The following is a 20,614-nucleotide window of genomic DNA, read 5'->3' on the forward strand; positions in this document are numbered from 1 at the left end:
CCAGGTGTGACCAGCATATTTCCAGAGTCTCAGGCTGTCCTGCCCTGGCTTCCTGAAGCAGTTTGCAACCCCTTAAAAATGCGACCATCTTCAGACTGGGGTAAGGAAGGAAGGAAAAGGGATCCATAAGCAAGACAGAAATATAGAGCTACCCTGCACTTACGGACCTCTTTGTGGAGACATCATGGAATTCAGACACAGGCAGACGAAGGAAATGGCTTGCCTGGGCGGCTCCCTCATCCCTCTTCAGAATGGAGTCATCACTGATGCTTCACCTCTAATAGCTCATAGTACGAGTGATTTTCTACTATGCCTCACTCTCAGAGGAAACATTTTGCTGTTGAAATGTATTTAAATATCACCAAATGGCAGGCATTTTCAATATTTTTTGCAGGAGAGAAACATGGCCATAGTCTGTCATCTCCCTTTAATGCAAAATCTATCAACTGTCTCTACGGCTATTTTAATAATCCTTATTTTTAACTATTTTAGCAAAAATATTTCCTCTGCATCAGATTGTTGAATATTAGATGTCATCTGCGAGGCGACCGATCACACCTGACAGGAGCTGCTGCACCCTCTGCCTGGGAGGGTGGATGTTACAGCAGCATTTACAGTGCTACAACCTGATCTGTGGCCCTTGCACGGACACTGTGCCAGTCAACAAGACTTGAGACATCCATTGATCGTTTTAGAGAAGACATCCATGCCCACTCTGTTATTTCTATTTATTTGTGCTCATTTGGGGAATATGCATTCTTTTGAAAGAAAACAGCAGCACCTACAGAGCTTTTCACTAGGATTGTCCACCATGGATCTTCCATCTAGTTGGCAGCTTTCCTGGCAAGGGCTGAAGAGAAAATCATGTTTTAACTCCCTTCCTTAGCAGTTATGAGGTCTCTAGCGGTGCAAGAATTGAGAGAAGTTGCATTCCTTGGGTGCTTTCTTGCATTAGCGTCTACAAATCCGAACCACAACTATAACTCAATGTCCATGCTTCTAGCAGAATTAATATAGAAACTTTGGATGAGCTTCTGAAATCTTATTTGAAGCCTCAGACAATCAAAGAGACAAGACTATAGAAATAAATAAAACAAAAATATTGATCTAAATCCATTGGGTAAAAATATTTCTCTGAGATCACGGGGTACGGTTTTCGAGGGCAGAGGTGTTTCCAGAGACCTGAAGCGGGCCTAAGAAAATTTCTCCCAAATATGCTATTTTTTTCTCTACACAAAAAAACAGTCAGTATAGATCACATCTCCCAAAATGAGATATATGATGATTTCTAGCATGAAGAATGAATTGCCTCTTCTGCTGTTGATAAAATCATCCAAAGGTCTCTTTTAAAGTAACTGCCAAACTAAGCTTGTTTTTCACTGATTTTATAATCTGCATATGAAAGACTTGATCTGGAATGGGACCTCAGCCTGGCTCCCGATTATATTCCCTCAGGTCTAAAAGCGGAAAAATTATGCACGCAGGGCCTGATTCTGTACTCGCTAAGGAAGGTGCAACTAGGGCAACTGCAATGAATCCAGTGGAATTCTTCCAAATTGGCATTCGCTAGTGGGAGTACAAATTTAGTCCACATTTTTATGGGGAAAACAATTGTGAACAAAAAAAAAGGCAATTTAATCCATTTTCAATTATTCTTACTCAAAAAACTCAGGAACCATATACTCTTCAATTAAAGTAATTTAGATTTCAAATTAGGATGAAGGAATCTCTTTGTTGACTCAGCTAGAACCGCATTTTTAGCTAATTGGAGAGTTTTCTCTCCAAGTGTAACATCCTGAGTTCTCACCCCCCTCAGAAAGACATCCCAGTTGTTAGTTGCTTTTGTTCCAAAATATTTAATATCTAATCAACCCATTAGAAACAAGCTTCTCATCTTCCTTTCCAATATTATGAAAACGAGTGGGCCAGCAGAACAGACTACACAGCAGGAGTATGCCAAGTAACAAATCAGATATCCCTTTCCTTCTAGAGTTACAGTCACCCTTGGCGGGGCGAGTTTAGAAGCTGGCAGCATCGCTTTTGGCAGTCTCCATCCCCTTGTAATGCTGGAGATCCATTCGCTGTGTCTGAGTCGCTTGGCTTCTTCGGCAGAGTCAATTAGACCGCTATTTTATCCCCTCTAAGCTGCCTCTTCTGGAGGTTGTGGAGTCCTGGTCCGTTGGGTTTCCTTCATAAGGAAGCCCTTCCCAGTCCCTGGTCCTTCTTGCTCTTCCCTGAACGTTTTCCTTCCTAGAGAAGAGGCACCAGAAGCGCACACAGTGCTCAGTACACGATTGATACACTGGTAAAACGACGTTTTCTCTTTTGGTCTATAATTGTTCCTAATTTACCCCTAACACTTGGCTTGCTTTTCTGACTGATACCTCTTTTAAAAGCAGAGGCTGGGCTGCAGAGACCCAAGCAGGGAATGCAGAGGCTTCCAAGAGGTGGGGAGAGCAGGGGGTGGCGAGGGTAGCACACAGCCCCTGCCACTCCAGAGGCAACCCCATTTCTATGTCCCCTTACAAACTACCTGAGCTCAGGTGAGGCTTATGAAGTTTCTTCTCCCTTATGTAGGCACTTCTTGAGCACAAAGCTGAAATAAATCTACAATAGAAAATAATACTATTTGAAACTAACCTTGAGCCCAGAGAAATTGATAGAAACGGTCCCTTAGGCTTCAGCTGGCTATAGATCAGGTTTTAGGTTCACGTCAAGTGATTTTTAAATTTGTTATTTCTTGTGAGAAGATGTTAAAATTTGTCTAAAAAAGAAAGAAACTCCCATGTGCTCATTTCAGCTCAAAACAAACAAAAAAATCACAATTTTAATATCTCAATATACGCAATAGTATGAATGCAAAAATCCCCAAACCCTTCATCTGTTTCTCATTCTGAATAAAATTGATTTAAGCACATATACATAATATTGTGGTCTGAACAATAGTAGTTGTTTCCAAGCTGTTTTAAAAAAATATGTCCCTGTCATTATCAAGGACAAAAACTTGTCCGCTTTGAAGCTGATGAAAAAATTCTTACCAGCTTCACTGGATCAGGATTTTACTTCAGAGATAACCATCCCTACTTTAACTCAACGTTTCCAATGATATGCTGTAATCAAAGCAGTAACTGAAATGTGTACTGTATATTTTAAACAGAGCTCCCAAAGCACTAGATAATCTTTTAAAACGGTTCCATACAGGAATAGCTTTTCTTTCTCAGTACAATGCAAGGACAATTTGGGTAGCAGAAAGTAACTGCCCAAGAGCAAACAGCCATTCTGGTATTCACTAATTACTCTAATCACCAGTATTAGTAATTATTAATTTTGGCTATATTTTCCCACAGAGCTGCTTTAATGTGGCCAGCACAGCCATAACACTTAGCTAATTTTAAGCCCCAAGGTGCCACATGAGACACAGCAGTCCCACATCCCGAAACGCCCTGCTCCGCAGAGACCTGCCTCCTTGCCGAGGCTGCTGAGGCAGGATGCTGCACCACGCAAGCCCGAACAGGCTCTGCCAGCCCCACACTGGCACCTAAATCAGCATCCAATGTCGGATTCATTTTTCACTATTACTGTGACGTGCAGAAAACAGTGCTGGCCAAAACAAAGGACTTCTGAGTTTTTTCTCTCTTTTTAGCTTGGTCCTTTTTGAAAAAAACAACAGTTAAATCAGTGCAATTCCTGGATTCTTTTCTCAATTATATCATCAGCAACGGGTTTGAAGAAGTGCAGTTTGCTTAGTAGAAGGTAAATTTTATAAAAATGCATTTGTTCCTAAAGCCACAGCCAACCTCAAAGACTGCACCAATTTAAATACTGTTTTCTATGAGATTAATTAAATCCCTGCAAACATCCAGGGCAGAACTGACGCACAGTTCCTGCTTCAGGGAGCCATTAATAAAGTGCCATTCACTGAAGAGATGCGGGCTGCTTTGGCTGCACTTCTCCGTACCGCACAGCCCGAGGGACCCAAGGGGCGCACGGCTCTGGAGCCCAAGCGATTGATCTCGATACTCCCCTGACCTAGATTACACGTAGGTCTGCGTGGGTAATACTGGAGTCACCTCTGCCTGACCTGCAGAGTTAGCCCATGTCTGCCATCGGCTTAAATAACATTTCTGAGATGGGTTTGCTCTGGATAGCAAGTCTGTGGTAATGCTCCTTGTTGCTGTTAAACCTTGGCTATTTGAGAAGACTATTGCACTAAGGGACATAACCTCCCAATGGCTCCTCATCTTTTCTTAACCAAAGCTCATAATGTAGTTATGTACATATGTAGTTATCCCAAACAGTTACCTGTTTGGGATGTGCTGAAAACACAGGATTATGGAAAATAAATGGATGGGAATAATCAGAAATTATTCCCACCAGAAATGATGTAGTCTTCCTCAGCTTTAAGCCTGTGTCCCTCACCCTTTTATTGCCAATAAAGCTGTTGCACAATTTGGCATCAGACTTGCTAACAAGGGTGTGTCTGTGCTTGGGGCTTCATGTCAACACTGGGTGAGGAAGAGAAGCTTAACACTTAACCTAGTAGAAAAGAGAAAGCAGAGACCTCACCAGCAGAGGTGAGTGGTCAGTGAAGGCACCGTCTTTCACGCATTCCTCATTGCCTGAGGCAACTGAAGTAGAACCGTATCTAGCAGCTACCAGTGTATTTTTGGAGGAGAGGGGTGTCAAATACAGTACCTCCACATCTATTTACCTCTGCATCTTTCCTGTTACATGCATTAAGAGAACAACACATTTCCTATATGGCTGTGACTGACTTGGAATTGCTTATAATTGCAATTCTTCTTCTCTCCTTTTACAGCTTCCTGAAATGGCCCGCAAATATTATGGAAAATTAACATTCTTTTCTGTACTGAATGCAATAGACAGTGCATGCAATAGCTCTTACAGTAGTTCCAAGACAGAAAAGGTTAAAAAGCACTTTAATTATAAATTATTCAGAAATACATTATATGAAATAAAATGTTAACGTGAAGAAAGCAGAAGATGATGTTGCAGCATCCTACAATACAATGATAGGGCATAAAAATAATGCACGGCTTTTGCCACCCCTCAAAAGTGAGTGGAAATGAGGTTGGAGGAGGAAACTTGTGTAAATGAATTTGAGTGGAATGATGAAAAGCAAGAGAGTTCTCTTTTTCTAAATATTTACCAAATGAGCTCTCAGCTTAGTTACTTAATGCACTCTAGAAAGTCATACAATAAGCAGACTTTTATAAAAGTAAAAAACTCCTGTTATTAAAATATTGTCAAAAAGCTTCTGATGTCAACCGTAATAGTATATTCAACCACAAGGACTTATCTGAAGAGTTGTCTCACTTCAATGACCTTTGCATCAGTCCTATACAAGCTACCTAATCACTGAAATGTATAGAAAACATAAGCATAAAGAAGGCGGAGTTAACTTTTTTACCGTGAATGGACTGGCATCCGATCCACTCCTGTCCTGTGCATCCATGAGAAAGAACTTTCTTCCTACCTATAAATAAAAAGCAAGATGTCAAATTTCATTAAACATGCCTGTTGTACAGCAACACAGAAATTCTGAAGAATTAAACCAGCTAAACAAAACATTATTGCTGCAGGCATGTATGCCAGCGTGTCCCTTGTGAAAAACATGAGGATTCTTCTATGATGTTTTGGGCTTGGCTCATCAGTGAGTTCATTTTACACTGTTACAGCTCTTCTTAGATCAAGTCTTACACCAGCATAAAACTGGCATGCTGCACTGGGTAAATCAGGCCCAATATTTAAAATGCTAAAAATCAATTCTTACCAGCTGCAGGATGATTATTTTAAGTAGAAAAATGTGTATTTTGTAAGGGTTGTTTGCCACTTTTGCTCAGAATTCATAACACAACTTCTTCTGAATAACATCCAAAGTCTCTAATAGCAGTTCAGCCAAAAGTCAGCCCTCAGAATCGGCTCAGTTGCATTTCAGGGTTTTTTTTACAATAACTAATACATCTTTCCCACTAAAGAACAGCCCCTACAAGCTGACAATCCAAAGAACAAATGCTCATCGTAATTACAGTGACTAAAGGAGAGAATACATCTGGATCTTAAGAAATACAGTAACTCTTCCAAAAATCTGAAGAAATTTCTCTTCTCTTCCATCCCAGCCTAGGAAGCCTTTAAATTCAACATGAAGATGTCTTCCAGTACTCATGGTCCAACTCCTCTGCTTGTGAAGAATCATGGATTCAGTCACCAGAGGAATACAGCCAAGAAGCCATCTTCAACTCCAGGCCAGGGGCCCTGCTCGTCCAAGAGACTGAGAAGCCAGGGTAGCACCACGTCGTGGGGAGCAGGAGTGCGTGTTGCACGCACACACGCCCTGCCTGTAAATCTGTGCACCCTAGGAGAGCTACAGCTGAGCAATATCCTACACAGATAAGGCTGCCAGGGGATACAAGAACGCAGCTTACTCTTCAGGTTGTCAGCGCAGGATTTCAAGCCTTGCTCTGGACTATAATATCCCATTATATACATGACATGATGCTGCACTAAGACAAAAGGGCTGAAATCATTAATGGCTTTGTTCCAGAGTAAGGTAAGTGTACATAAATCACTGTCGCTGTGGTCCCAGCCTCATTTCCTCTCCTGCCCACACAGCCACCAGCATTTTCCCTTGCACTGGCTGCAGACCTCATGCACCCAGGCAGCGACCTGCTTTGCTGAGTTGTTCCAGCAGAAAAACTAATAAAAAATGTAACAGCGTTCAGCTGGATCATCTCCATGAACTGACTTGCTGTGTCATCACATGAGTTCCTGTGCTAGCAAAAGGGTAAGAGCCCACAAGTGCCACTAGATACACAAAGAGGTAAATAGGAGTCGCACCCTTCCGTAGAAAAAAGCAGCATCTCACCAGGCGTGGGGACGACGCGGCTTACGTGTTCTATTAAATAATGTTCTCTAGGGACCGCACGGCACAAGACAACGTTGCTTGTGCAGGATCCAGTTATACAGTATTGTGTTCACAGGGGTAATTATGAGCAAAGAAGCTCCTGTGATTACACACCAGTTTTTCTCATTCTTAGCTTTATCAAAAAAAGTAAATTTCATCCTCATTTCATATTTAACATTTTTATTTTCTTTTTTTTTTCAGTTATGCTCAACTTTGCCATCTATCCTGTGTAGTTTTCATGCCAGAATTACAGGAAGCTTTCCCAATGCTGACTTTCATATGCTTATTAGGTGGAGTTTCAGTTGACCTCAAGGCAGATACACATCAGATAAGAAAACTCAGAATACAAAAGACAGAGACAAAGCAGTTTGAACCAGAAACGCAACTGATGTATCTGGACCTTATTAGAGCATTTGATACAGTGCCTCAAAAAATTTTACTTGAAAAATTAATTCAGATCTGCTTGGATCTAAGGACTTTCACGCATTTTGAAAATGAATTGAAAGTTGTAGGGTTATGAAAATGGCAATAATATTAAGTGGAAGGGCGGTGCCTGGGATAATTTGACATATATCTTTTAACAATGCTCTAATTAAATGGGAAGACGACGCTACACTGGGAAACAGTAGCAACAAAAAAAAAAGGGGGCAAAACAAACCAAACCACCAGAAACATATTTAAGAATACCTGAGTAAATAAGACGAGATTTAGTGTAAAAAAATGGAAGATAGCAGAGTTAGATGAACACAGTCCAAATCCATCAGGGATGATACGCAGCACCGGGAAAACAGTAACACTGAAGAAGTCCTCCAGGTGACAGGGGTAGATTAGCTCTGAGGTTGCAAACCAGCGTGGGCTTTTAAAAAGGGGCGATTTTTGACTCCACATGCCGAAGTAGCTGTGCACTATGGACAGTAACAACTAAAGCCATTTTTTTTTCTTCTTTTCAAGAGACTGAGCCTAGATTCTTAACAGACTTTAAATCATCTCCTAGGATAAATTACAGAAAGGATCTTCCTCCCTGTACAGAGAATGTTCCTACTTTTCTCTGTGTGACTTTATCCCATTATTTCAGTTTATGCTAAGCTGAAAAACTTTAAGCAAGTTCCCTCTTCTGCTCATTTTATTGTTCAAGGACTCGTGGACAACCTTCAGACCTGCCACCACAACTGAGCAACGTGTGCCATTTCATCTTTCCAAAAAGCCGTTATTTCTAAACAGTTAACAGTGTCCCTGTTTTGTTGGGCTCTTCAAGAATGCTCAGGACTCAAGAACAACGCAAGTCCTCGCACAGACAGCTAAAAGAGGGATCCAGTACTGAGGAGAGGGAGCTTCCTCCAGCATCTGCGGTGAAGCACGCCTGAGAGAGCATGCCAGATGGCAGAAGAGAAGGGAAGATGTCTGAGCTGAGACAGCTCTCAGTCCAGAGCTGACGTTCCCAAGATGCAGCTTTAGCAACACAGCAGGGCAACGCATTGTGCCTGAAACACGGGCCTTACCGGCCTAGAGCTATCCCCAGCTGTAAGTGCATTTTCAGAACTACAAAGAGAAATAATTATTTTATGGCCTGTGCTAGACCTGAGGAATACGGAGTTACTCCAGATTTCCCTGACATGACAGAGCAGAATTTGATTTAGTGAAACCTATCAGATTAACAGTGTGACATCGGAGGCTATGAATGTTTTATTGTTTGGATTGTTTTTAATTAAACTGGGCGAAAGCTCTCAATCTTAAAACACAATGTCAGGATGTAAATAAAAGCGTCGGTAACTCCTTTTGCCTCTGGTTTCCAGAATAAAATAGCTTTTATTTTCACTGTGCATAATGAAAGGAAATCACCGTGCACCAAGGGTTCTTCCCAAAGACATGCAAAATGTATGTTAGCCTGCGAGCTGCAATGTATTGAACAGATGTTAACCTGCCACCGTACGGGCCTTCCCCTGTTAACCCCTGATTAGCAGCGTTCGCTGCCTAACAAGTGTTTTGTAAGCATAACTGCCGGTCCTAATGCACAATCACATCGGGGAATCCTCATCAATTGCTAAAATCAATAGGACGATTAAAAAAATGCAACTCGGGACTGAAAAGCTACCGGCATTTTCCAGCTCTGAGTGTTTCCTAGAGCCAGGGCAGCCCCCGGGGCTGCAGGACGCGGCAGCCCCCGGCGGCCCGGCTGGCCCGCGCAGAGGCGGGGACGCCGCCGGGGCACCCAGCCCTCGGGCCCTGGGGACGCGGCCTCCCGCCCGCCCCGACCGCGGTGCCGCACGCCCCTCCAGCCGCCGCCGGGCGCGGGGGCCCGGGCCGAGCCCCCGCCGCAGGGCACGCCAGGCGGGCCGGGAGGAGGGACCCGCCGCCGCCCGGGCCGGGACGCGCTCCCCGCCGCCGCGCACCGGCGGCCGCTCCCGGGGGCGGGCGGCGCCGATCCCGCCCCCCGCCCGCAGCCCCCGGCAGCCGCCAGCGCGGCGGGCGGGCGGCGCAGCGGGCGGGCAGGCGGCCGGCGGCCCTCCCTCCCTCCCTCCCTCCCGTCCCCCGGCCCTCCCTCCCCGCCGGGCCGCGCCGCAGCCCGCGGGCGCGGCCAGGAGGCGGCGGGGCCGCGGCTCCCCGGCCGCCTCCCAGGCGCGGCGCGGCGCGGCCCGGGACTCGCCGCCTTTCCGCGGGTCTCCGTCCCCCCTCCGGCGAGATGTTATGGCCGAGCCGGCGCAGAAGGGCGGCGTAGGGCAGGGCGGGCGGCGGGAGGATGAGGCGGCGGCGGCGGCCGCCCCCAGCTACGAGGACTACGAGTGCAAGATCTGCTACAACTACTTCGACCTGGAGCGGCGGGCGCCCAAGCTGCTGGAGTGCCTGCACACCTTCTGCCAGGAGTGCCTGAGCCAGCTGCACCTGCGGGCCGCCCAGCAGCCCCCCGCCGCCGCCGCCGCCGAGCCGGGGCCGGGGCCCGGCCGCTCGGCCGGCGGCTCCCTGGCCTGCCCGCTCTGCCGCCACCGCACGGCGCTGCCCGACCACCGCGTCCACGGCCTCCCGGTCAACACCAAGCTGGCCGCCGCCTGCCCGCCGCAGCTGCGGGCCCGCGACCCGCTGCCCCAGGACAGCCTGCCGCCGCTGCCGCCCCGCCGCCCGCCCCGCGCCCGGGAGGCGGCGGCCGCCCTCGCCCCGCCGGCCCCCGGCCCCGCCGGCCGGGCCGGGCCGCGCTCCTCGGGCGGCGGCTACGAGAGCTGCCAGAGCTGCAAGCGGGCGGCGCTGAGCGCCGGCTGCGTGTGCGTCGTCGTCTCCTTCCTCTCCATGGTGGTGCTGCTCTTCACCGGCCTCATCTTCGTCAACCAGTACGGCGGCGACGCCGGGCCCGGCGCCTCGGCCTCGCCGTCGCCGGTGGGGCCGATCTGCCTGTCGGTGGCCAGCATCCTCGCCCTCTTCTCCGTCGTCGTCACATGGCTCATCTGCTGGCTCAAGTACCGGCCCGAGGCGGCGGCGGCGACCGGCGGGGCGACCTCCAACAGCACCGCGCGGGGCCGGGCGGCGGCCGCCCGCAGGAGAGACACGTAGCGCCGGCGGCCCGCAGCGGAGCGGAGCGGAGCGGGGCCGGGCGGCGGCGGCGGGCGCCGAGGGGCTGGGCTGGGCTGGGCGGGGGGCGCGGAGCGCGGAGCGGCTGTGAGGGGGCCCGGGCCCGGCCCCCCGCGCCCCGCTGTCCGGGGAGAGCGCGGCCCTGGCGGGGCCCGGAGCGACTGGGCCGCGGCCCCCGCTGGCGGGTGCCCCTCCTTGGGCTGGGCGCAGCCCCGTCCCAGCCGAGAGGCGGGCGGGCAGCGGCGGGGGCAGGACGCGGGCGAGGCCGCGGCTCTCCCGGGTGTAACGGGCCGGCCGGCTCTGGGCCTGGGGCCCGCCGTGGTGGCGGGCGGGCGGCAGGGCAGGCCCCAGCCCCGCCAGGGTGCCGGGCCCGCCGCGGTGGCACGGCGGCCCCGCAGCCAGGCCAGCCCCGCGGCTCAGGCAGAGCCCGAGGCGGCGGGGATGGTGTGCAGGGCCCGGGCGAGGGGCGGCGGAGGGTCCGGCCGCCCGGGGGGCGGGGCGGGGCGCGTCTCTAGCAACGGCGCCGGGCAGGGCCCCCCGGGGCTGGGCTCCGCCGCCGGGCGCGACCCGCCCGCCTCGGCCGGGGGCGCTGCCCGCCCGCCCGGCTGCAGAGGGACACGGTCGCGATGAAAGGAAACTGGCTGACTGTTGCCCCCACCTGGAAGATGATTTGAGAGAGTCACTGTGGTTAGGAGCAGAACAGGACCGCGATGGTAAACGCGTTTTGTTTTCCCTTTTACGAGTACATATAGAAGAAGCTGTAACAGAAATGTATTATCTTAAAGAGACTGAGCCAAAGTTTCCCTACAATGTATCGAGTACGGTTTTGTTACAAGTTTATTAGAAGGCCGTCGAGCCCTCTGTTCGTTGCTTAAAATAAGCTTTATTATTTAATTCTTTGAAATTCTCTTTTAATGTGGGAGACTGAAACACTACATTGCACACTTAATTTATGGAAGGTGATTTAATTAATGGAGCTCTAAAATAGAGCTAAGAGACTCCTGTGGTAGAGAGTAATATTTCACTGGCCATTGATTTCAGTTTTCACACAGCGAGAGAAGCCCACATTAAAATACGGACTTTCAGCATCGCTGTAAAAGTGGAACGCGGTAGCATAATTTGTGTATTGAACATTTACCTTCGGTCGAGGTAGCTGTAACAAGACGGTGGTTTCCCCTCTTGGTAAGTTTCTCCTCTGTGTTATGAGTTCCTGTAAAGGCCAGTAGAAAACGTTTTTGTTCCGTGAGGTTGGAACAGCAAAGATGTTCTTGAAATGTGAGGAGATGCTCATAATATGAAATGGAAAAACATTGCCGTACAGCTGGTTTTGTAGTATATTAAGGAGAGCACTCTGTATAGATACTGTTCTGTGTTGCAGGATAATTCATTTGGTGCCTGAATTTTTTTTAACTTAATTAGTTGTTATAATCTATTCTATTGGGAATAAGATAATGCTGCTTATTCCGTGTTTCTACACAGTACTGTAATGGAATGAGGTAATTATTTTCGTGCTTAACAATTCAAGAATTTTAAAAGTGATCTTTTAGTATGTGTATTTTGCAAGCTGTCTGCATGATATTCTGACAAGTATCCTCTTAATAGACCTTCACTTGACCACTTCTATTTGTCACAAGGGCAAAGGAATTTACTATGTAGAAATGTAAAGGCAGCAGGTGAAGATGTGTGATGTGTTTTATGACTGCACAAGTGATGTGTACTGTGCATTGTCTTGATTATCACAAATCTGTGAAAAACAACCCCCCGATGCCCAAAAAAACCCCCACAAACCCAAGCGGTATTTATACAGACTCTGTTACGATGGACGCAGTTTGTGGAAACAGTATGTGATTTTTGTGTCACTTATGTCTATTTAAAAAGATCCGCACCAGCCTTTTAAAGTCGTATATCATAATATAAGGGCCCCGAGGAGATAAATTACTGGGATCAACTGTGGCTCTGACCGTGCTTCATGTATTTAGACCAGTGTTTTCAAACTTGGAGTTGCTTGTTAGCCGTGTAAAAGGTGTATGCCTCCTAAAATCAGGCCTGACTATTAGCCCCTGTTGACTTCAGCAGTAGTTGTGGATGTTCTGCACCAAAGAAAATCACGAGACTTTTATTTAAGCATCTAAATGAGAATTTAGATGGTTGACTTCAGGTACAAACATTTGAAAATTTTGGCCTTAACCTCTCTGTTCTTCAGTTAATGCATCTGTAAAGTTTGATAATAGCATTGACCTACCTCACAGGCAAGATGTGAGGCTTTATTTATTAAAGTTTTTAAGCAATTGGAGATCCTTGAAGAGGAGGTGCTATAGAAGTACAAGTATTATTATAAATGATACTGTAGTAAGAATAAATATGTGTAAATTAATGGACATAAACAGCAGCAATGTTTTCTAAGAAAAATAAATATATAAAATATGTACATGTGTACATCATATGCACCAATATATGATTTACCTGTTTGTGCTTCTACTGCAAACGCAGCGTGCGTATCAGCATTTCTGTTCAATCAGGTAAGCTCCGGTACCTGGCAGTTCAGATGAGCCCACCCAGCAGGCACAACTCACGTAGATGTGCCGCAGCCAGCTCCGAGTGCTCGTGAAGCTCAGCTGGAGCTCACGGCGTAGCTCTGCCTTTGCTTTGCTCCTGCGGGCTTTCTGGCTGCAGTGGGAGGCTTGGATGTCGCAGGTGCGCTGCCGGCACTGTCCGGGCGAGCAAGCTAGCTCGCACCAACGCGGGTATGTTTGCAGGAGCTGCAGTCGCAGCAGAAGCTAGTACGTAGCTATGCCCTGAAATACTGATTACAGTAAGAAATGTATACTCCATCTTTTTCTTTTCTTTCCACATCATAGTTTTATTCTTGCCTTTTCTCTGTAAACAGTATTTGCCATTTTGACTAAACCAATGGTTTCAACTGGGATCCATGGACTACTTCTAAAGGATCTGCGAAAGGTAAGTAAGAAAAGCAAATCGATCATCAGAAGCTTAAATTTGTTACGTGAGGGTCAACTTTAAAGTGTTTAGAGGTTGGCACATTAAAAAAAAGTTGAAGATCACAGGCCTAAACAGGATTTTCAGGCTTATTCACAATTGAACGATCACATTACAGATCAAGTTCCCACCCATATATTTGAAAATATTTCAGAGCCAAATTAAAATGGACAGTCTGACCATATGCCAAATCCTTCTCTCTGCTTATGCAAATTTTGGGAAACTCCACTGGTTTCGGGAGCGTTAGTCTGGATCCACATCACAGTACCAGTCAGAAAAAATCATGCATTGTATACATCTCTGGCTACCGTAGAATCCCAGTATTATATTTGTATTTTGGGTTCCTTTGAGTGTACAGATTGTTTGTCCAAAGCCAAACTTTGCTCAAGTTTCAGTAAAAAAAAGTTAAGTAAAAAACAAGAAGTGAAAATCCGTGTGGCTGGTGGTGTTTTATTATGGTGACTATTTCAGTCAGAACACTTGTGTTTTCTAGTTGTTTAAAAACACGCAGAGATACGCAGCTGAAGGGGTATGCATCAGTTATACTATCCACACATCCCACAGAAAAAAACGGTGCTTTGGGGCACTCTGTGGGAAAGCAGCAAAGGAGGGATATACCACAACACCATGGGGAAAATCATGGGAAATACAAGCTGCTGCCTTTTTTTTTTCCTTGCACTCATTTTTCTTTTTTTGTGCTGTGCAACATTTCTCTGCGTTACACAGTCTGGGGCACAAGCAGCTACAGCCAAGGAATGGAAGCACCAGGAAAGTAAACAAAGGCCTGAAGCTTTCTCAGGAATTTTTTGACCTCTGCGAGATCACAGGCTGCGTGAACCCTGAAAGATCTGTAGTTTCCAGTCATGCCAGAAGATCTTAAATTTTGTGTAGCAGTAATCCCCTGTTCCTCTACCTGAGTGGAGCGTACTGGGCTCCAGACTGGAAGATTAGATTAAATGTTAAGCTCATGATTTGGAATAGGCTGCCAGACATCAGTGGTATTAGCCCAAGAGAGGGAGAAAAAAGCAGATAGGAGGGCAGAAGCCAGCTTACCAGCCCAGAACCGGGGTGGGTAGTCACGTACTGTAGACTCTTCTTTCCCGTCTTACCTGGGGCCGGTGGCTACCACCTCTGCTTGAGGAAAGTTCTCTCTGGAGCTAGCTGCAGCCACGGGATAAGGCTCAGTATATGCTCTTTGTGGGGAGCTTCTGCCATTTATGATGCACGGGGATGCGTTAGGACAATCACTACCGCGTTACAACTTTACTTCTTTCCTGTTGCCTTTCTAATTACTTGTGCTCAAGAATTCAATTTTTTAAAGCACCATAATGTGTTTAACACATATCACGTACCTTCAGTGCCACAGTGTAGAAATTTTTATTTCTCTGGTAAATACTGCAGCTGCAGGCAAGAAATTATATTCCTTTCTACATCGCTAGCCCACAAGTAGTAAATAATCATACGGTGTTAATTTACATAACGGTAGGTATTTGAAAGGCAAGTTTGACAGAAAAACACATGAGTATTTCATAAATGCATGGAAGGAATAAAACCCTCAATTATCTAGTTGGACGGGTTAAAAAGCCTGCATAAGGCGATACTTTTGTATTCTTTTATCGTGCAAAAAGCAACATAGCAGTTACTCTCATATTTACGATCATTAGAAATGTACCACAAAGCCAAATAATAAAAAAGTAGCTAACAGCTGTGGGTACTGAATCGTACATCCCTGCAAGTTAGATCAATGACCTGAATTTCCAAAAGTGACTGGTAGTTTGGGTCCGATCTGTTTTTGTCTGGGTTGAGACAGCATTTTGGAAGGACATTTCAAAATCAGGCTCAATAATAGCATTGTGGGCTGAGAACCCAGAAGACCATCTTACTCTGAAAAGTGAGTTTCTGTCTGCATTTATACTTTAGAGAACAGAAAAGAATAAACTTCCATTATTTTTTCCTCACACTGTAAAAATACATTATTAAAATATGGTGGATTACAGGTGCATATGGCAATACTGTTGCTTCTTACCTTAATGCTCTTCTTTTGTAGCTCAAATTACCATTCACAGGGATTCAGGTTTGCTTTCAAGGCTCACGTCCCAAAGTAGCTTATTGTGTATAACAGACTGTATAAAATGTCTTTTGCAAATGATGGAAGAGTGAGTTGCCTTCACACAGGCAGTTAGCACAGACTGAAGAATACAGGTGTAGTTATAGGGTTAATGAGGAGTTTCAGCTGAAATCCTCCTTCAGTGAGCAATTTCAGTGGAGTGGGCGAACTGCTTCAACTGGGCAGGACTGCTGGTTGTGCAAACAGACAAAATCCCGCTGGATGGGAATTGTCATGTGTGTGACCGACAAGCTGCTCTGGAGAACAGCGTGCAATCGTGTAATCAGACCTGGTGCTGAAAACCTTTACTTAGGGGAATAGTTGTGGAGCCCAAGGAGAAGTGCTGTCGCAGCTCCCTCGCTCGCGTTCAGCCTGGCACAGTCCAGCCTCTTTCCCGTATCAGTGTGTTCTGTGTCGCAGTGAAGATTGAAGAGCTGCTGAAGACGACTATTTAAATATGAATGTGTACATCACTCAGAGGAATGGCTATTAATCATCTCTGACCTGCAGGTTTGAGCATAAACAGTGCATTTGATATTAATATGGTGTGAGATATGTTTATGGACACGATATTGAGTGCCTAATATTCATTGGAAATAAAAGTGTAGGAGAATTGTTTGCCTAACTTTGTCAGAGCTCTTGGTGTGCACTTGAATCCTCCTGGGCTCAATGGTCCTTTTCCCCGTGCCACGGACGTTTTGTAGATATAACAACCCTGTCTGTTCTGCTGGTCTAGAGAATGTGCTTTATCTCACTGCAAGTTAGTTAATTTTGTTAGCATATTATATTGCCACAGAAAGCTTCAATCTTGGTTTGTATTAACCTCTGCTGATTTAAACCACATCAGAGGCGGCTCCCTGTCAGTTGCCCGTTGGTGCAAGATCTTCACACAAGTGTTACAAATGTTCCCTTCACGTTACAAACGAGCGATGGGTCTTTCATGGCTGCAGTTTCTAATGTTTCTGAAGGGTATTTGTATTTGATGGCTCACTTTTATTAAAGCCCTGCAACTTATCCTGCTTCTGCATTTTATCCGGGTGCATGTAGAAATGGAGATATTGGGAAGGAATGCCAAAAGTGCATTAACAACATGCAGTTTCTGTTGTGGGGGATACATATATTCATACTAGATGTATTCAACTACGTTATTCTTTGATCAATGCAGCATAAAATACTTTCGCTCGTGTTACAGGGAAGGAGCAATACTGGCCCTCCGCCTGGCGTGTATCTCCTCTTACTAAAACCACCCAGCTCTGAACTGGCCTTGCAGCTCTGGTTCTGCGCTGGTCTCAGGCGTACTTTTCATGTCATGCAGATGGTGAGGTTTTGGGTCAAGGTGATTGCAATCTCTTACAAAGAGCCTCAGCTGAGAAATATCTCAGCTATTTTAAGGAGATTTTTACAGTAAACAAATATTGTGAGGTTGATTTGTCTCATTGGATTAGGAAATTTGGGAGGAATAGCTTGAAAGATTTTTACTTTTTTTTTTTTTTTTTTTAATTATTATTTATTCCCAAAACCTACTCCTGATTTGTCAAGGAATCTAAATCTTAACACTTCAGCTCATTACAGGTCCAGATGTAAGCAACGTTTCTCTGTCCTGCCTCTAGGTTGTTTAACCATTTAGCAAAATCTAACAAATCCATTTTCGTTCTTATTTTGTAATCGTTTGATTAATAGCAAATTGCAGTAACTGCATTTCGTTTTGGGGTTTTGTTTAATGACTGAAATTTGACAAATATGCTTGAGATACAATTCAAAATTTGCTTTGCTTTAAAATGGGAAGAACGAGACTTTTTATGACTTAGAAAATGTGGTGATGCGCAATAATTCCAGTTTGATTTCCACGTTGTAAATAAGGACTTGTTAGTTGGACAGTTAATATTAGGGGACAGAAAAATATTCTTCTATGAAAAAAACCGTAACTATTGTAAGCTTTAAAGTAAATTAAATGAAACCGTAAAAATAAAATAGAAACCACACTTCTAGTCAGATAGTAAACACTTCTCTGAGAATAATTCAGATGTCCCTGTATTACTTCAATATCAAAATCATATGGGAGAGAGGTGACATTCTAGTTGTTCTGGAAGTTCTGCCTTCTTTGTGAAGGAGAGGGAAGAGTCTCTGGTTGGTTGCGATCACTAAAAGTATTCTTCCAGATATTAACTGGGTCATGTTGCCCCCCCCCCCCCCCCCCCCCCCCCAATTTCTTTATGTTCTGTGGGCAGGGGCTTTACTTCTCGCCCGAGGCAAGGCAGGGGAGCGGGGCAGCAGCTCCCCTCCCGCAGGGCAGGGGTGCTGCCGGGGGCACCAGGCGTGCAGCGCAGGGCAGGGCAGGGGCCGGCCAGGCCTGGGGAGCCCGTCCCGCCCGGAGCCGCCGGACAGCTCGCCCCGACGGGTAGCCACGGGCCTGCGAAGAAAGGGCCAAAATCCCCCGAACCTTGCGCTGTGCTCGTTCCCGTTTTACCGAACCCAGCAGTGCACTGGCGTTGAAAATAAGCGCCCGGCGCGGACATAAGCGGGGCTCGGCGGCTGGGGAGCAGGATCCTTGTGTTTTGGCATGGATGGGACGGCGGGGAAGGAGACGGCAGGAGAGCAGCGGCACCAGCCCGCTGCCGGCCCCGCTCTGGGGACGGGCGGCGGGGGACCCGCTGCCGGGGAGCAGCGGATGGAGCCGGAGCCCTCCCGCCGCCGCCCGCCCTCCTGCGCTGCCCCGACCCGGGGCACCGGCGGCCCCCGCCCCCGCGAGCCCCGGCGGGGCGCTGGCCCGCGGCTCCGCCCGAGGAGCCCCCGGCCGGGGCAAGGGCATCGCCGCGGCCGCGGCCCCCGCCGGGAGCAGCCCCGCCGGGCAGCATGAGCGGGGCGCCGGCCCCCCTCGGCCTGCCGTCGTCTCTGCTTTCTCGCTTTTCTCCCCCTCTTTTGTTTTCTTGCTTGATTTCTTTTGCTTTCTTGTTGTCCTTCCTCCCTGCCTTCTTGCTCTTTCTTTTTCTTTCTTCTTTCCTTCTTCTTACTCTTTCTTTCCATCTTGCCCTTTCTTTCTTTCTCTTTCTTCCTCTTTCTTTCTTTCTTTCTTTCTCTTTCTTTCCTTCTTTCCTTCTTTCCGTCTTTCCGTCTTTCCGTCTTTCCTTCTTTCTCTCTCCTCCTTTCCCTCCCTCCCTCCCTCTCTTCACTTCCTTCCTTCCTTCCTTCCTTCCTTCCTTCCTTCCTTCTGTCCCTCTTTCTTCCTTGCTCTTTCTTTCTCTCTCTCATTATTTCGCTCTTTCTTTCTCCCTTTTCCCGTCTTTTTCTCCTCTCATTCTTTCTCTCTCTTTCGGTTTCTCCCTTCCCAGATTTCAATCCAGTTCATCTTTCAAAGAATAAGTGGTGAAATCATATATAGCTGCGGGCGAAATACCGATTAATGAATTCAATGTCTGTGCTAGTAGGGCCGCTTTCCCCTTGGTATCGTTAATTCCTGGCTCCGTCGTGTTGGATGGAGGGCGGGAGGGATGCCTCGGCTGAGGCTCGGGATCGCCGGTGCCCCATACCTGTGGGCAGACCCGGAGTGGGTCACGCAGGGCCACGCGTGTCCCTCGTTCCCCCCCCCCCCCCGCTGCTGTGGAAATCCCCTGTTCCGAAGGCAAACGCATTTGATCGGTCCGAGCCTCGCGTCCCTGAAGCGCTCATGGTCCCTTACCGCGGCAAAACTCCCGGTGGAAATCGGTTGTGATACTGCTGGAATTAATCATCACTGGTGTTTTTACGAGTAATGAACGAGGATTAGACGCTTCGTCTTGCAAGGTGGCTGTTAACTAGGGGAGGTGGGGAAGGGAGATGCGCGTTGCCCCTCCGGTGGGTGAGACTTGCGGGGGAGCCGGCCCGGCCCTCCCCCCCCCTCCCCTCCCCGTCGGGAGCGCGGCGGGGCGTTCCTCCCCTCTCCGGGATGAATCCGAAATTCGGCTGCAACCCTTAAAATCCTAAATAAATAACACACGCCTTTTCCTCCCGTCCCTTTGCAGGAGAGGAGCAGCCCGTCCCCGCCGCCGTGGTCCGCTGGAAGGAGCCCCCGAGGCTGCAGATGCATCTCTGTCCTCGTCGCAGCAGGCATGTGTTAGTATGGAGTGGCAGCTGTAGTATCGCTTACTGGAGGATCTGGTAGTAATCAGGAAGGTGAGGAGTTAGTGAAATACATGTTGTATTTATTGCCATTTTACAGGGCGAGAGCGGGCGGCCGGTGCCGCAAAGGGAGCCATTTGTAGGGTTAAGTGCTCCAGCCTCTTCCCACGGGCAGCCTCGCCGGCCTACGGGGAACTGGATTTCGCCCTTCCCGGGGACCACCTCCCCACCCGGGGCACAGCCGGTCCCCGGGCCGCGGGCAGGTGCCCCGAAGGCCAGACCCGTCGGGCAGCGGGCAGCCGAGGGGGCTCCCCGGGTGTTTGCTCCCTCCCACGGCTCCCTCGGGGCCCCGGTGGCGGGACCTACCTCGGCTCTACCCACCCGCCGCAGTACTTTGCCTTCACCCTCCAGAGTCCCCTTTCCTCCGTGGTCCTGGCAAAGGCGATCCCCGCGGACATACCCTCGGCAGGGGCTCCGGAGTGGTCCCGGGGCTGGCCTCGGGGGTGCCTGGGGTGGTTAGGGGCATCTGGGGTGTCCGGCCCCCTGCCCCTGTCCTTACACAGAGCCTCCTCCGGTACCGAGCCGCGCCGCCAGCTCCGCGCCCCGCACCGGGCCCTTCTCGGGCCGCCAAACGTGCTGCGGCGGTAAATTAATGAAAACGTAACAACTCAAACGGGGGAAAAAAAAATAAGACGGTGCTGAGACGTGCGGACGGGACATAAAAGCGATGGAAAAAGGTTCAAAGCTTTCGGTGATGACTTTTCAACCTTTATTTATGTGCCTATTAATGCAATATCCATCATGGAGATATGCATCTTTATCCTTTCAACTGATATGCTGGGAATCAATTGGATATGCAGATTACATTTCATAAGTTTCCAAATGTTAATCTCCCCGGCCCTTTGCTGGTAATTTCTTTTTTTGCCAAATAG

The 20,614-nt window shown here is 47.9% G+C and overlaps 1 protein-coding gene across 1 annotated transcript; it reads left to right on the top strand.

Annotated features, from left to right (window-relative positions):
- Positions 1 to 9,610: 9,610 nt before the first annotated feature.
- RNF228 (ring finger protein 228) lies at positions 9,611 to 10,465 on the top strand (the record flags this gene model as incomplete). The annotated part of the gene is made up of 1 exon (XM_082319361.1): positions 9,611 to 10,465. One exon carries the CDS (start codon positions 9,611 to 9,613, stop codon positions 10,463 to 10,465), a length of 855 nt encoding a protein of 284 aa, XP_082175487.1.
- Positions 10,466 to 20,614: the final 10,149 nt, after the last annotated feature.

This window comes from Platalea leucorodia (genome assembly GCF_965183815.1).
Source record: "Platalea leucorodia genome assembly, chromosome: 8".
Classification (NCBI taxonomy): Eukaryota; Metazoa; Chordata; class Aves; order Pelecaniformes; family Threskiornithidae; genus Platalea; species Platalea leucorodia.